Below are 16,564 nucleotides of genomic sequence, written 5' to 3' on the forward strand. Positions count from 1 at the left end.
CAGCAATTTCCTCCCATAGGATCCGAAAGAACACCTTGTCAGGCCCTGAAGATTTATCCACCCTGATTTGCCTCAGGGTAGCAAATATCTTCTGTACAGGGTTAATGAAGTTGATGCCACTTTGCCTCACTTCTACAGACTTTGTGGTCGTCTCCTGAGTAAATACAGATGCAAAGAATTCATTTAAGATCTCCCACACACGGATTACTATCCTGGTCCTCCAGAGGACCAATTCTGTCCCTTGCAATCTTTTAGCTCTTAACATATCTGTAGAATCCCTTAGGATTCTCCTTCACCTTGTCTGCTAGTGCAACCTCATGCCTTCTGTAAGCCCCTGTGATTTCTTTCTTAAGTGTTCGGCTTTGCCTACTGCCTGTCACCGGGGTTGGGGTCGAAGCGCTTGGCAGAGATGGTGCTCGGTGTCAGAGGGTTGGTCGGAGGCTCAAAGTTTTCGGACGGTCTCAGAGTCGGACTGTGGTCGGGGTGCTTCCAGGATGCTGCATCGGCAAATTTGCGGCACTGGAAGCTCATGGAAGGGTGTTTCTCCCTTCAACCGTCTGCGTGAGATGATGGGACTTTCGAGAGACTTTGAGACTTCTTTTTTCACGTGCCCATGGTCTGTTCTTCATCAAGTTGTTGTATTGCTTTGCACTGTTGTAACTATATGTTATAATTATGTGGTTTTTGTCAAATTTTTTCTAAGTCTTAGTTTGTCTTGTGTTTCTGTGATATCATTCTGGAGGAACAAATTGTATTATTTCTTAATGCATGCATCACTAAATTACAATAAAAGAGGACTGTGTGTCCTCATAATCTAATCTTATATCTCTTATACTCCATAAGCACCTCATTTGTTCCTACTTGTCTATACTTGCTATACACCTTTTTTTTTTTAGAAACCAGTGCTTCAACATCTCTTGAAGACCAAGGTTCCCCACACTTGTTATCTTCACCTATTTTTTCTGACAGACATATACAAGTTTTGTACTCTCAAAATTTCATTTTTGAAGGCCTCCCATTTACCAAGTACACCTTCACCAGAAACAGATTGTCCCAATCCACAGTTGCCAATTCCTTTCCGATACCATCAAAATTGGCCTTTCTCCAATTTAGAATCAAAACCCATGGACCAGACCTAACTTTTTGCATATTTACTTTGAAGCTAACGGCTCATGATCACTGGATGCAAAGTATTCACCTACACAAACTTCCGTCACCTTTCCATGTCTTATTCCCTAATAGCAGGTCCAGTATCGCACACTTCTGGTTAGGACTTCTACATACTGATGGAAGAAACTTTCCTGAACATATTTGAGAAACTGTATCCCATCTACTCCTTTCACTCTATCCTGTCTAGACCTTTACATTATTGATGAACATTGACAGTTTTATTTCTTGAATTGCTCCATGGTCCTTATCCATATGGCAGCTTTCTCAGCTTCGGGACTTGCCAAAATCACACTTAATGAAGTTTCCAGAGCATTTAATATTTTGCTGCTGACATCCCAACTATTGTTGTTGGCGATGGAACTCTGCATTAGTGAGCAAGTAGAAATGTTTGAATATTGGTGGGGAATAAGCAGCTTAAAGCATTGGCTATCTCATGGTTAGCAACTGCAATGCCGGTCTGTTTCAGGGGCTTAATTATACATGAACTAATCACTACCAGGTAATACTACGTAGTACAGGAACTGCCCGGTATACTGTATGAATATATACTATCATACCAGTGATATCAAACCCTATCCACTCAGTATCTTAAACAATGCCACGCGAATTTGCACATAGACCCAGATGGACAAGCGGCCGTCAGTTTACCATTGCATGAGCAAAACAGGGATTCCAACAAAACTGCATTGAAGTATGGGCGGAATAGTTCGGGGGTTTCACTGCAACCAAACTACCACAGGTTTTGGAATTATTGGACTCAAGTCGACGCGGATTGTGAAGGCGAATGATGAGGCTGTCACTGGAGCAGTACGTGAGACGGAAAGGTCTGGGCCCCGGGGAGCCGGCCCCACGTCTGACACTGACCTGGCTCGGCTTGCACCGTGACAGCGGCCGCTGGCTCCGCCTCTCCCTCAGCCCGTCGCTGCCTGCCGCCGGTCCATCGCTGCCGCTGAGCCTCCGACAGCCTTTCCATCTTCTGTGCCATGGCGGAAGACACGAAGCGCCCGCGTTTGTTCCGTTTCATCCTCTTCTGGAGTGCAAACTTTAAATCACAAACATTTTCTTTCACTAAAAATGCTTCGCCAAAACGAACTGTAAACAACCGGAAACGGCACGAAGGGGAAACCGCGAGGTGCACTGTCCCTACTACACGTTGATGCCGAGTAAACAGTTCCGGGAGTAAAGAGGGTGGAACTCCGACTATAATTAAACCGTGGGTGCCAGGAACTTGAAATTACAAATAAAATCACAATAGCCTGAAAGTATTCAGAAGTTTTGCAACAACTGCACGGAAAAATTGCATGGAAAAGCATATTTGTTCTCCATAATTAATTACGATATTGTTACATTTCATTAACACTTTCCGCCAATAATGTATCCTTTAAATTATTAAAATTCGCTTATTTTTATTTTATAGAATTCGTTCTTGAGGGAGGTAAAATCCGAATTCAGTACCGTACCTACATTCACGACATTTTAAATTGAAAATGTAATTTTCTGGTTATTTCCCGAGGTTTGCAATGACTGGGCGCGGGCCGACTTGGTGTTGCCCCGAGTTACGAGCGGTTCCGGTTCCGGGGCGCCGGGCGCATGCTGTCGGAGATGCGGCCACTGACGGATGAGGAGACGCGGCTCCTGTTCGAGAAATTGGCCAAATAGTGAGTGACTGTAGTCTGTCGGGAAGCGGGATCGACCGTGACGGGGGGTTTAGCGGTGTGAGGATGTGCTGGGGCTGGGGCTGCGTGAAGAGGAGCCGGCACTGATGAGGGGAAATTGGGGCGAGGGTGGCTTGTTGTATTCGGGTATATGTGCAAACAGTGAGTTTGCAGTGGGAGGTGAGGAGGGAACACGGGGGGCTGGTGATGGGTTGGCGTTGGTTTTGGGAACGATGGTACGGGGAGGGTTATGGAATGAGTAGAGACAAACTGGGCTTGGGATGGAAAGTAAAACAATGTCTTCAATAGGTTCAGCTGTGGGCTGAGTTTAATGATTCACTTTAGAAATTTTGGCTTTTGCAGTATTGGAGAGAATATTAAACTGCTGGTTGATAGACCTGATGGAACGTATTGCTTCCGCTTACACAACAATCGTGTTTATTATGTAAGGTGAGTGCAATATGTATTTACTCCTATGTGTTTACTGACACAGTTATACAGCATAGGAGCACATTCTTTAGCTCATATTCTTGTAAGTCTGCGGAGGGAATTGCAGGCAATTCCTCGTGGATTTTACATGCCACTTTTAAAAAGTGAGCAGGACCCATTGAGACTTGTCTGCAGAGCAGAAGGTCACTGTGTAATTGGAGATAGTTCCTTGTGTGCTGTATTCACCAGTTTTAAAAAGCGAGCAGGACCTGTCAGGACTTGTCTGCGGAGTGGGAGTTTGTTTGGGTTATTAGTAACTAAGCAAGGGCCGAAAAAAGACAAGGTTTAAGCAGAGTGGCCATTGTTGGAGTGGGCTAGTGTTAGAGTGGTCAGGCTTCAGCGAGGATAGGTGGAGGCTAAGGGTGCTGAGTCGTTTGGAATCATTTATTGTTCAGCTTAAGAGGTTAGAGTCAAAGATATAACAAGTATAGGAAAGATGGTAGTTAGGGCAGTGGAATGTTCCTCTTGTAAGATGTGTGATTGCAGGATATCTAATAGTCTTCCTGATGAGTACACCTGCAGGAAGTGAACCTAACTTAAGCTTCTGACTGACAAGGTCTAGAAACTCGGGACCATCCTGGAGGCTGAAAACCTCCCAGATGAAACTTTCACTGATGTGGCGGGTGACCACCAGGAGAGGTAAGGGAAGTGAGCAGGCAATGCAGGGTCCCCCTTTGGCCATTCCCCATAGCAACAAGTACATACCTTTGGATACCGCTGGGCTGGAGAGGGAGAATGACATATCAGATATCAGGGCGCAGCAGCAGCCAGGCCAATGGCACTGTGGCCAGCTCTGGGGCTCAGTTGGGAAGTGTAAAGTCAGGTAGAGCAATAGTGATTGGAGACTTGATAGCTGGAGGCGGTGGGGGAGGGGGGAGGTTGGATATGAGATTCTAGGCCATAAAAGAGAGGCCAAGATGGTGTTTTGCCTCCCAGGTGCTAGGATCCAGGATGTCTCAGAGCGGCTGCAGAATATTCTCAGTTAGGAGGTTGTGCAGCCAGAGTTCGTGTTTTACATTGTGTAGAAAGGTGGGGGAGAGGTCCTGCACGGAGAGTATAAGGATTCTGGAAAGAGGCTGAAGAACAGGACAGTACAGGTGAATAAGTGACTGAGGAACTTGTGCAGGAGGCAGAGTTTCTGGTTTTTGGATAATTGGAACCTTTTTGGGACAGGTTGCATCTAAACTGAAGAGGAACCGATAGACTGGCTGGGAGGTTCACTTGTGCTACTCAGGAGGGTTTAAACTAGCTTAGCAGGAATGGGAACCAGAGCACCAGGTCAGAAAGTGGAGGGATGGAGAAGAAGGTAGGTGATGGGGGGGGGGGGGTGGCAGTAAAAACGGGATGTATAGTTAGAAATGTGTATTTATTTCCATGCTAGGAGTGGTATGGGTAAATGTGATGAACTTAGAGCATGGATCAGTACATGGAACTATGGTGTTGCGGTATTACAGAGATTTGGTTGAGAGAGGGACTGGAATGGGTGCTTGATGTCCCAGGATTTTGATGTTTTAGGAAAGATAGCGAGTGAGGTAAAAGAGGGGGTGGAGTTGCACTACTAATCAGGGACAATATCACAGCGGCGCTCAGGGGACATAATGGAGGGCTCGTCTACTGAGTCTGTATGGGTAGAACTCAAAAATAGGAAGGGTGCAATCACTGATGGGATTGTACTATAGACCCACCCCCACCCCCAACAGCCACTGGGACATTAAAGAACAGATATGTAGGCAGATTAAGAAAAGGTGTAAAAACAGTAGGGTTTTTGTCATAGGAACTTTTACTTCTCAAATATAAACTTAGACCTTTTGAGGGCAGAAGGTTTATATGGGAGAGTATTAAATTGGAGCAGGGCAAATTACATGGGCATTAGGCGGGAACAGCTGCTTTTGGGCAAGTCCACATCTGACATATGGAGGGTGTTTAAAGATCAACTGCATAGAGTACAGGGCAGGTATGTTCTGGTCAGAGAGAGGGACAAGGAAGGCAAGGTAAAAGGACCTTGGATGTCGAGGGTAATGAATTTCATCAAGAAGGAAAAGGAAAAGTATGTTAAGTTTACTTGTTTAGAGGTATGGTGCGGAACTGGCTGGCTGAACTGCACCACTCAGTAATGCACTTACTTAGCACTAGCCTATTCACAGGAGGATTTACAATGACCAATCCACCTATTAAATAGCAGGTGTTTGTACTGTGGGAGGAAAACAGTGCACCAGAAGAGACCCACATGTTCACGGAGAGAACATACAAACTCCTTGCAGGTGCTGCCTGAATTGAACTCCAAACTCTGGAGCACCCCGAGCGGTGATCAGTGCTCCCTTTACACAGCTGCGCGAACCAACCATTCCTCTGAGCGGGAACTTTCTACAGGGCCCGAAAACTGAGGGGCACTTTAAATGTTTTGTTTTGTAATATGCATACTGTGAACATTTTTTTAGATTATGAAGACACATAGTCCCCTTTTATTGTCATTTAGTAATGCATGCATTAAGAAATGATACATTATTTCCTCCGGTGTGATATCACAAAACACAGGACAAACCAAGACTGAAAAAACTGACAAAATGACATAATTATACATATAGTTACAACAGTGCAACAATACCATAACTTGATGAAGAAAGTCTGTGAGCACAGTAAAGTTCAGTTTCTCAAATGTCCCACATCTCATGCAGATGGGAGAGGGAAGAAAAACTCTTCCTGCCATGCCGACCACAATCCGACTCTGAGTCATCCGAAAACTTCGAGCTCTGATCAGCTCTCTGACACCGAGTACTGAGCGCCATCTCTGTCCGAGCGATTCGACCTCTTTCTCGGTCGCCAAAAGCAGGCAAGGCCGGGGATTTTGAGGCCTACCCTCCGAAAGATTCCCAACCACACAGTAACGACAGCAGCGGACGGGCGTTTCAGAAATTTCTCCAGATGTTCCTCTGTGATTTCACGTCCATTCTCCATCAAATCAGAATTGTCCACGGCCCTATTTAACAGATACAACATCATTTTTCACCGGAGAGCTCTGCACGCACGGCGTGCTGCCATCTTCTCCCGCCGGAATTTAGAATGAAAATTGAAAAATCACACACTTTCGATTGTATTTATTAATTGGATAGAATGAAATACAGGTTTCCTCCACTATCGAAAGTAGAGTGTTCCTATGAAACCTTTCGTAAGCCGAAATGGCGTAAAGCGAAGAAGCAATTACCATTAATTTATATGGGAAAAATTTCTGACCGTTCCCAGACCCAAAAAATAACCTACCAAATAGCACATAAAACCTAAAAAATCGGCACATACACGTATGCACACACACCTGCCCGCACAAGGCTTCACGATCATGGTGGTCTTTCTCGGGGTAAACACAAGTTTAAAGCGGGTGCTTTTTTTCTATATAAAGTAGAAATAATGTATGTACAGTGTAGTTTCACTTACCAGAATGGGGAAGATTTAGCCAAAAAAGCGATTTGTAGAAAAAAAATCGGCACATACACGCACGCGCACACACCTGCCCGTGCAAGGCTTCATGGTCATGGTAGTCCTTCTTGGGGTAAACACAAGTTTAAAGTGGGCACCTTTTTTCATAAAAGCGAAGTGGGGTAATGCGAACTTTCGTAAAGCAGGAGACACCTGTACAGTACAACGAAAATCTTTAATGTTTCATAAACTTTTAAATTTATACGGCGTCGGCATTCAGCAGCCGGCTGGTTATTAAAAATGAGCTACTGACCTCAATTCGTTTGTTTATTGTTACAATTTGTAACAGTTTTAAAACTTAAAACATTGACAATGTAAATACGCTGAAGCTCTAAAATGTTTCAAAGCAAAGGTTGTGGTGTGTATATTAGAAAATTTATAGATCATATTGATTAACAGTTAATTACAGGGTATTTCACAATTATTTTAACATATAAAATTCCAGCTGCACTACAGCAAAGTCTGTGTGCGGCTGTATATCTATGTAGCTTAGAGGGAACGGGCTGTAATAGTGTCCTACTAACTGCTACACTGCCACGGCGCCCAAATAGCCACAATAGGAAGCTGGAATCGAGCAGGGCCCATGAGGATTATAAAGTAGCCAGGAAAGGAATTAGGAAAGCCGTGAGGGGCTATGAAATATCCTTTGGTGAGTAAGATTAAAGAAAGTTCCAAGGCATTCTATACATCAAGAGCAAGGGGATAACTAGGGGAGGATTTGCTTGGATGCAGAGGATGCGGGTGAGGTCCTTAGTGAGTACTTTACATCAGTATTTACCAAGAAGGACGTAGAGGATAGGGAAGTCAGTGCTGAGCGCATTGATATGCTAGGGCATTGCTAGGTAAAGGAGGAGGCAGTGTTGGGTCATTTAACGAGCATTAAGGTGTGTAAGTCCCCAGAGCTTGATGGGATATACCCCAGGTTATTGAGAGGCAAGCGAAGAGATTGCTGGAGCCTTGACCAATAACTTTGTGTCCTTTCTAGCCACAGGCAAGGTCCTGTAGGGTTGGTGGGTATCTAATGTTGTTCTATTATTCAGGAAGGGAACCAGGGATAACCCTGGAAAAAATGGACTGGTGAGTTCACGTCATGGTACAGAAAAGAATTCTTAGAGGCATTTGGAGAAAGTGGTCTAATTAGAGAGAGCCAACATGGCTTTGTACAAGGCAAGCCATGTCTTACTAACCTAATTGAGTTTTTTGTTGAGGTGACAAGAGTGTTTGATGAAGGCAGAGCTATGAATGTTGTCTATGTGGATTTTAGTAAGGTGTTTGATGAAGGCAGAGCTATGGATGTTGTCTACATGGATTTTAGTAAGGTGTTTGATGAAGGCAGAGCTGTGGATGTTGTCTATGTGAATTTTAGTAAGGTGTTTGATGAAGGCAGAGCTATGGATGTTGTTTACATGGATTTTAGTAAGGTGTTTGATGAAGGCAGAGCTATGGATGTTGTCTACATGGATTTTAGTAAGGTGTTTGATGAAGGCAGAGCTATGGATGTTGTCTACATGGATTTTAGTAAGGTGTTTGATGAAGGCAGAGCTGTGGATGTTGTCTATGTGGATTTTAGTAAGGTGTTTGACAAGGTTCCTCATGGGAGGCTCATCCAGAAGATTAAGGTGCATGGGATCCATGGTGAATTGGCTTTTTTGGATTCTGAACTGGCTTGCCCATAGAGGACGGAGACTTGTTCTAGTTGGAGGTCTGTGATTAGTGGTGCTCTTTAGGATCTGTACTGGGACTTCTGCTGTTTGTGAGGTATAGAAATGATCTGGATGAAAAGTCAGATGTGTGGATTAGTAAGTTTGTAGATGATACAAAGATTGATGTTGTGGATAGCATACAAGACTGGCAAAAAATACAACAGGATATACTGTAGATCAGGGGTCCCCAACCTTTTTTGCACTGCGGACCGGTTTAATATTGACAATATTCTTGCGGACCGGCTGACCGGGGGGGTGGGGGGGGTGGGTAGGGTTGCCAACGAACAAGAGTAGCAGTCAAATGCATTGTTTACCCAAAAGACTACAATGACCATGAAGCCTTGCGCGGGCACCAATGCGCGTCGTGACCTGCCGATTCCCACCCCCCCCGCCCCAAGCAAATCCTTTTTGGCGATTCTGTTTGGGGGGGGTGTTAATCACTACTGGAATATAGGTGATAAGTGGGTAATACACTCAATTTTGTTTCTAAAATGTTTTATCTAACGAATTTAATATTAAACACACAGCGCATATTTTTCTTGCATGGATATAATGGTAAGTCAATTATCAGGGGAGGACAGGGGAGCTTGAAGTGTTGAACGAACTTCCAGTAGAAGTGGCAGAAGTAGGTTCGATATGATCATTTAAAGAAAAATTGGGTAGGTATATGGACAGGAAAGGAATGGAGGGTTATGTGCTGAGTGCAGGTCGGCAGGACTAGGTGAGAGTAGCGTTCAGCAGGGACTAGAAGGGCCTGTTTCCGTGCTGTAATTGTTATATGGTTATATAGGTCACTTATAAGCCAATAGCATCAAAACATTTTAAGTAATATTTGGATATTAAACGCACAGCACATATTTTCCCCATATGAATATATAAAATCATTGCAACACACCAATATCACTGAATCAGCGGGAGCCCTGGGCTTGTTTCCCTGCAACAACACCATCCTATCAAGGGGTGATTGGAGACATCGATACTCGAAGGGGGTTCCCTATGTCCAGTCTATTCCGCAATTTAGTTTTCGTTGCATTCATTGCAGAAAACTCCGCTTAGCAGAAAAATGTTGGAAGTGAAAGCAACGTTTTCAGTGCTTTCGTGGCTATCTCAGGATATTTAGCCTTGACTTTGAACCAAAATGCCGACAGAGATGTTATGTCAAACATACTTTTCAGCCCGTCGTCATTTGCAAGCTCGAGGAGTTGATCGCCTTCCCGCCCTGACACGGGTGACGTGCAGGTCATGACCTCGCATGCGTAATGGCTGATCAGTGGCCGTGACAGGGAATGAGGAAAGGTGCGGCTGACCAAATCATATCGCTTCCTCGCGGCCCGGTAGCGCGTGCTCTGCAGCCCGGTGGTTGGGGACCACTGCTCTAGATCATTTGCAGAAATGGCAGATGGAGTTTAACACAGCCAAATGTGAAGATTTGCACTGGAGAAGGTCAAATGCAAGGAAACTACACTTTTGAGAGCAAGATCCTTAACAATGTTGAAAAGCAGAGGGATCTTGGGGTCCAAATTCATAGCTCCCTGAAAGTGGCTAACAGGTTGTTAGGATAGTTAAAAAGGCATATGGCATGCTTGCCTTTATTAGTAGAGGCATTGAGCTCAAAATTGAGGAAATTATGTTGCAGCTTTATAAAACTAATTAGGCTGCATCTGGAATATTGTGTACAGTTCTGGTCTCCCCATTATAGAAAGAATGTTGAGGATTTGGAGAGATTGCAGAAGAGATTTACCAGAATGCTGCCTGGATTAGATATAAGAATGGATCGGATTTGGGTTGATTTCTCTGGAGCTTCAGAGGGTGAGGGGAGATTTTTTCAGGTTTATAAGATTATGAGAGGCATAGACAGAGAAGACAGACTGTATCTTTTTTCCCTAGTGTTCGGGTGTCTAATACCAGAGGGCATGCATTTAAAGTGAGAGGGTATAATTTCAAAGGAGGTGTGAGGGCAAGTTTTTTTTTCCACAAGAGTAGTGGGTGCCTGGAATACACTGCCTGCTGTGCTGGTAGAGGCAGAAACATTAGAGACTTCTAAGAGACATTTAAATAGGCACATGAATGTGAGAAAAATGGAAGGATATGGACATTGTATAGGCAGAAGAAATTAGTTAGGCTGAGCCGAAGGGCCTGTTCTTGAGTTGTACTGTTCTATGTTCTAAGCCTCCCCTACACTTTTATCTCTCTAAATGTCTTTTAAATGCCATAATTGTACCTACCTCTATCATTTCCTCTGGTACCTTGTTCTATATATATGCCCCACCCTCTCTGTGAAAACGTTTCTCCAGTGCTTTTTAAATTGTTCTTTGCTCACTTTAAATGTTTGCTTATTAGCTTTGGATTTTCCTATCCTGAGGAAAAGTCGATGACTATTCACTTTATATATGCCTCTATAATTTTATAAACCTCCATAAGGTCATCCTTCAATGATCAAGGGATAAATATCCTGGCCTATCCATACTCTCCCTCTGACTAAAATCCTCCGGTCCTTGTAACAACCTCAAGGCTTTTTGCACCCTTTCCAGTTTATTGACATCCTTCCTAAATCAGGGTGATGGAATTGTGTGTAGTATTTCAAATGTAAATTTATCAGTGTCTTGCATAGCTATAGCATGATGTCCCATTTCCTGTTGTCAACATCTTCGCTGATGAAGACCAGCATTTCAAACAGTCTTTAATACCCCATTCATCTGTGTCACTGATTTCAAGGTATGATCTAGCTGCACCCCTAGATCTCTTCTACAACAGTCATCAGGGCCTTACCATATGACTCATCCAAATTGGTAGCACAAAATCATAAGAAATGGCAGACTCAGCGCCAATTCCTGCTTCACACCTAACCACAGGCCTCCAGTGGAAAAATACCTCTGTCACCACCCTTTACCAGCTCAATAGACTGTCTCCAGCCATTAGGCCAAATCTCATATCCAATTGGCTAGTCCACCTGGATCCCATGTGGTCTAACTTCTAAGTGATACTGTGTCAAAGGCTTTGCAAAAGTCTGTGTGACTGTTGGGAAAGCATGGAGGAGTAGAACAGAAAAGGAAAAGTTGTGAAAGATAACAGAGCTTAGGACTATGGGAAATCCAGTTTATCCTTTTGAGTTGGAGGTCATCTGTATTACTTCTGATTCGTTTTGGTTTCTGTGAGCAACTGAGTGTCTGTTCGAACTGGTTGGTCTGGTACAATAAATCATGAAGGCTGTAGAGGTATAAATAGTGCAGAGGTGAAATTAATAAGGAAATCAGGACAAAGAGGATATATGCATAAATTTGAAAAAATAAAATCAAGGACCTTAAGGTGCTGTATAAAGTGGGGAAGAGAATCATGTGTTATGGATACAAGACATTGACAAAGTATTAATTGGAATTTAATCCTGAAAGGTTTGAAATATTTGAATAAGGCAAACGACAAGGGAATATATGATCAATAGAAGAGCACAGATATGGATAGAGGACAAGAGATCTTCCTAATCTTCTTATGTACCTGGTATGCGTGTGTGAGGGGAAGCAAAAAAGGGTAGATAAGGTGGTTAAGAAGATAATTGGGATATTTTTTGACACACAGAAAATAAGGACTGGAAAAACATATCAGAATTAGATTTATTATCAGTGTCTTGGCATGAAATTTGTAGTTTTATGGCAGCTGTACAATGCAAAAACAAAGTTACTATAAATTACAAAAATGGCTAATAACATAGTGCTCATGGTTTTGTGTAGCAGTCAAAAATTTGATGGCAGAGGGAAAGAAGCTGTTTCTGAATCATTGAGTGTGGGTCTTCAATGTCCTGTACCTCCTCCCCCTTGCTGGTGGGGGTCCTTAGTTTTTACTGCTACCTCTTGAAGATGTCCTTGATAATGGGGAGTCTACAGCCCTTTGCAGTCCTGTGTATTGGAGCCTCCATACCAGGCTGTAATGCCGCTAATCAGAGTGCTCTTCACTGTACATCTTTACAGATTTGTAAGAGACTTTTGGTGACGTAGCAAATCTCTTTGAATCCATAACTCATAATATAGGTTGAAGTTGAAATGCTTTTCATTGTTCTGAAACTGTAGACATGAGAATCTGGAGCAATAACCAATCTGATGCAGAATTTCAATCTGGAACACTTCCTTGTTCCGTTCCTCCAGCAAACATTTGTTGCTTCATGTTGTTCCAGTTACCATTTTACAGAAAATATGTGATGGCCACAGAGATTTATGAGGATATTACCGACCTGATAAGGCTTACTTTCATATGAAACAGAATGATGGGAGATATAATCAAAATAGAATCCTTGATGGGTTGAATGAGATCATCTTAATTCGTCCATTGGTGAGGGTTGGGCAAAGGTACAAAGTAATTGGTAGGATTAGAGATGGGAGAACCGTTTTGCATGAAGAATGACAGGCATCTGCAACTGCTGTCTAAGAATATCATATTTCAAAATAAAGGAGTTGGTTAAGCATCTGAAGGTGCCATAACCTATGTAACATCAGACCAAGAACTTAGAAATGGACTATTGCTTGGGCATAGCTGAATACAATTGGCCAAATGATTTTCTTCTTGCTGTGAGTTTTAATAATTTCAAGTTAAGCATAATAGAAGGAGGTGGAGAGAATGGTATGATGACTAAAGAATCCCAATGGGTTACAAGGGAACTCCTTGTAACAAATACTTCTGAAGAATGAGATTGATATTTGTGAAAAAGTATCCACATAATTAAGGAAACTTCAATGAAGAAATAGCAGCAGCCGTATAAAATGATTTTTTTTTAGGATGTATCTGACAATGTGGCTTCTCTGTTGCAGTGAGAAAATTCTGAAATTGGCAACAAATATTTCTCGAGATAAACTTGTTTCACTTGGAAGCTGCTTTGGGAAATTCACCAAAACTTCAAAATTCCGTCTTCATATTACGGCACTTGACTATCTGGCTCCTTATGCTAAGGTAGGTTCTTGCACTGGATTGAAGCATCATTGCGCATAATGAGGGAAATTTATGTTATTTTAATATGGAACAATGTCTTTATTAAATATTAGGATTGTTATTTGAAAATAAAGATTTGTGACTTTACTGGTATAGTCATAGAGAAGTACAGAACATAAGCTGCCCCTTCGGCCCATCTAGGCCATGCCAAACCATTTAAACTGCTACTCCCATCAACCTGCATCGGGACCATAACCCTCCGTATCCCCACCATCCATGTACCTATCCACACTTCTCTTAAACATTGAAATTGAGCTTGTGTGCACCACTTGTTCTACACTCTCATGACCCTCTGAGTGAAGAAGCCTCCGCTCATATTCTCCTTAAACCTCACCTTTCACTCTTTCACATGATCACTGAATTGTGTTTATGGTTTTTTTTAAGTGATACATTGAAGAACAGCATTCATCATTGTTCAGGTATTCAAAGTAATCATGTTTTTGTTTAATTTCAGTACAAAGTGTGGGTGAAACCTGGCTCAGAACAATCTTTCTTGTATGGAAATCATATATTGAAATCTGGTTTGGGTCGAATTACGGAAAATACAGCTCAGTACCAAGGTGTAGTGGTATACTCCATGGCTGATGTTCCATTGGTAAGAGAAAGGACTCCTTGGCTGTTAACTATTGAAATATAACAATACTCTATGCTAAGGGGAGGCTGTTCAATAAACATTGGTACCATAATAGCAACATTTACTCACAACGGATGCATTGACATGTATCAGCACTTTTGATTGAGCTGAGATGATAAATTTCTGTGGTATTTTTAATACACAAAATCAGAAGACTGCAGATTCTGGAATTCTAAAATGAAGTGGAAAAAATGCTAAAAATCCTTAAGTTTATTCTAGATCTCATCCCGAAAACTAGTCATTATGTTAGTTATTGACCAAACCTCTGGCAGAGATCTTTTTATAACAAATCATTAAATATTTGTAGCCACGTCTCTGCTGTTTCTTCCCTAGATTCTGAATTTGTGTGGGTGTATTTTAGCAAGACTGAGGGTTTTATTTATTTTATTTGTTAATATAATCCCTTTTGTACTTATTTTAAAGGTATTTATCTATTTGTTTTCACTTTCAGCCTTGTCTTTTTTTTCTCTACTATAAGTATCACCACTGTGCAATGCTATTCAACGTTATTGGCACTTACATTTAATCTTTGTCCTCTGGCTTTCAATCATTGATAGTAATCAAGGTCTAATTCAATAGTTTGGATTTCTTAAAAAAACGTATCTGGTATTTAAAGATGTTTAGTGTTCTTCCTTTCTCTTTTTAGTTTAAGTAGAAATCCATGAACCAAAGTGGTTAATACAGCACTTTTACAGTAACTTCCGTAACATGGAAAATTTTTATCAGTATTCATTTCATATGGAGCAGCAATGGTAGTCAAAGGGAATCTGTTGAATCACATTAAAGTTAATACCTGCTAAATGAAATGAGTCTGAAAAAGGTTCCTTCAGTGTAGATTGCATAATTCAATTTGCTTGATAAACTATGTTGAAGTTCATTTCCAGTTTCACATTCTGTAAACTGTTCTTTATCTGTTCCTAAAGGGTTTTGGAGTTGCTGCAAAATCAACTCAGGAGTGTCGGAAAGTAGACCCAATGGCAATCGTTGTGTTTCATCAAGCTGATATTGGTGAATATATTCGACATGAAGATACTTTGACATAAATTCACCAAAAAAAACTATTAATATTGAACTAAGCTTATGAATAGACCTCTGTTTTTCTTCTAGTGTTCTCTGAAGAAAATGTAAGATATGAATTTCTGAACAATATCAACTTGCAAGAGTATTGCAAGTTATATTTTGTAAGTCTAAGTTATATTTTGTAAGTCTAGCAAGTTGTTCTTCAGAACTTTAAAGGTTGTTAACAGGTATACAAGTATTATTGGAAATTAAAACTTTTTAGATTTTTTTTGTTTGGCTTTAAACTGTTCCTTGCGTCCTAAAATCATCTTTCAGATAATGTTGGTTTGAATTATCATCTATTCTAGTTGGAAAGCACCAGAGTCCTAATTTGATTACATATTTTATTATACATAAAGGATCATTGTTCTCATCACTGTGATTGAAACGTTAAATGAATGAAGATTTTGTGATCGGAACTGATTTTTAGATCTTACTTTTACAATAAATATTAGCTGGAGCTTGACAGGTGGAACAAAATCCAGTTAAGAAGGTGAACTAAATTTCCCTTTCTATTGAGTTTCACTGAACACCAAAATATTAAATGTCATCGATAATCAACTCTGTCCCGGTGTATTGTGAAACTATCCTGTTATTGCTGTCCTTGTCTGGTTTGCCCTGACAATGCAGAATGCACAAAAAATGCCAATATCACACTGACATTTACATACTGAGAATAATAAAGGTATTAATGAATGTTGATTTTTACTGTAAATTTCTATTTTTGAAGTAAGAACCATATTATACCTTTCAGATCCTGTTCCAATAATGTTGTTAGTTGATAAAGTACGCCCACACAGCAAAAGTTGACATTGTAGGAGGGTCTGGGGTTTCTTGTCAGACGTACAGAACAGTAGCTGGTTTGGGTATTTTGCACTCTAACTGGAATTTGTGCTGAATGTTGATGGGGGACGAGGGATCCAGTGAGAAGTGCAGCAAACTAGGCCAGTGCATCACATCAGTTTGAAGCAGCACCTGAAAGGCATTATGCAATCCCTTCTATGACTTAAGAAATGCCTATCAGTAAAGGGAAGGAGGATAGAACAGAAGCTGTAGAGGGAGTATAGTTGGAGAGAGCTGTTTAGATGTCAGACATCAACCCTTTCATCCAAGAAGCAATCTAGTGAACTTTTGCTGTACAGCCTCCATACAATAATAAGAGGGAGCATGGTCGTAAATCCTGGTTAAAGAAATTAATTGCAGCTTTGAGAACATGGAATATTCAGCCTAAAACAAGGTCCTACATCCCAGGATGTCTGCGGCAAACATGATGCCAAATTAAACTAAATCCCTTCCGCCTGCACATGCTCCATATCCATCTAGCCTTGCACATTCATCTAAAAGCTTTTCAAACACTACTATCATATCTCTTCTACCACTATCTCTGAGAGCCAGGTACCTATAATCTG

The 16,564-nt window shown here is 41.6% G+C and overlaps 2 protein-coding genes across 4 annotated transcripts in view; one reads left to right on the forward strand and one right to left on the reverse strand.

Annotated features, from left to right (window-relative positions):
- Positions 1–2,722, reverse strand: part of znf276 (zinc finger protein 276) — a 51,023-nt gene extending 48,301 nt beyond the window's left edge. The window contains exons 1-2 of one of the 3 annotated variants that reach the window (XM_063067036.1): positions 2,635–2,722; positions 2,035–2,212 (exon numbers count right to left, since the gene is read on the reverse strand). In XM_063067036.1, the coding sequence (XP_062923106.1) occupies positions 2,035–2,194 (160 nt within the window). In that variant the 5' untranslated portion in view covers positions 2,195–2,212; positions 2,635–2,722. Of the gene's footprint in view, positions 1–2,034; positions 2,317–2,630 lie in introns of those variants that run through there. The other 2 variants (XM_063067035.1, XM_063067034.1) reach the window with 2 other exon arrangements.
- On the forward strand, positions 2,718–15,851 carry nip7 (NIP7 nucleolar pre-rRNA processing protein). The gene is made up of 5 exons (XM_063067038.1): positions 2,718–2,828; positions 3,189–3,275; positions 13,285–13,423; positions 13,917–14,057; positions 15,020–15,851. The coding sequence occupies exons 1-5, from the start codon at positions 2,761–2,763 to the stop codon at positions 15,137–15,139; spliced, it is 555 nt and encodes a 184-aa protein (XP_062923108.1). The 5' UTR covers positions 2,718–2,760; the 3' UTR covers positions 15,140–15,851.
- The last annotated feature ends 713 nt before the right edge of the window (positions 15,852–16,564 follow it).

Source organism: Mobula hypostoma, chromosome 14 (genome assembly GCF_963921235.1).
Source record: "Mobula hypostoma chromosome 14, sMobHyp1.1, whole genome shotgun sequence".
Lineage (NCBI taxonomy): Eukaryota > Metazoa > Chordata > Chondrichthyes > Myliobatiformes > Myliobatidae > Mobula > Mobula hypostoma.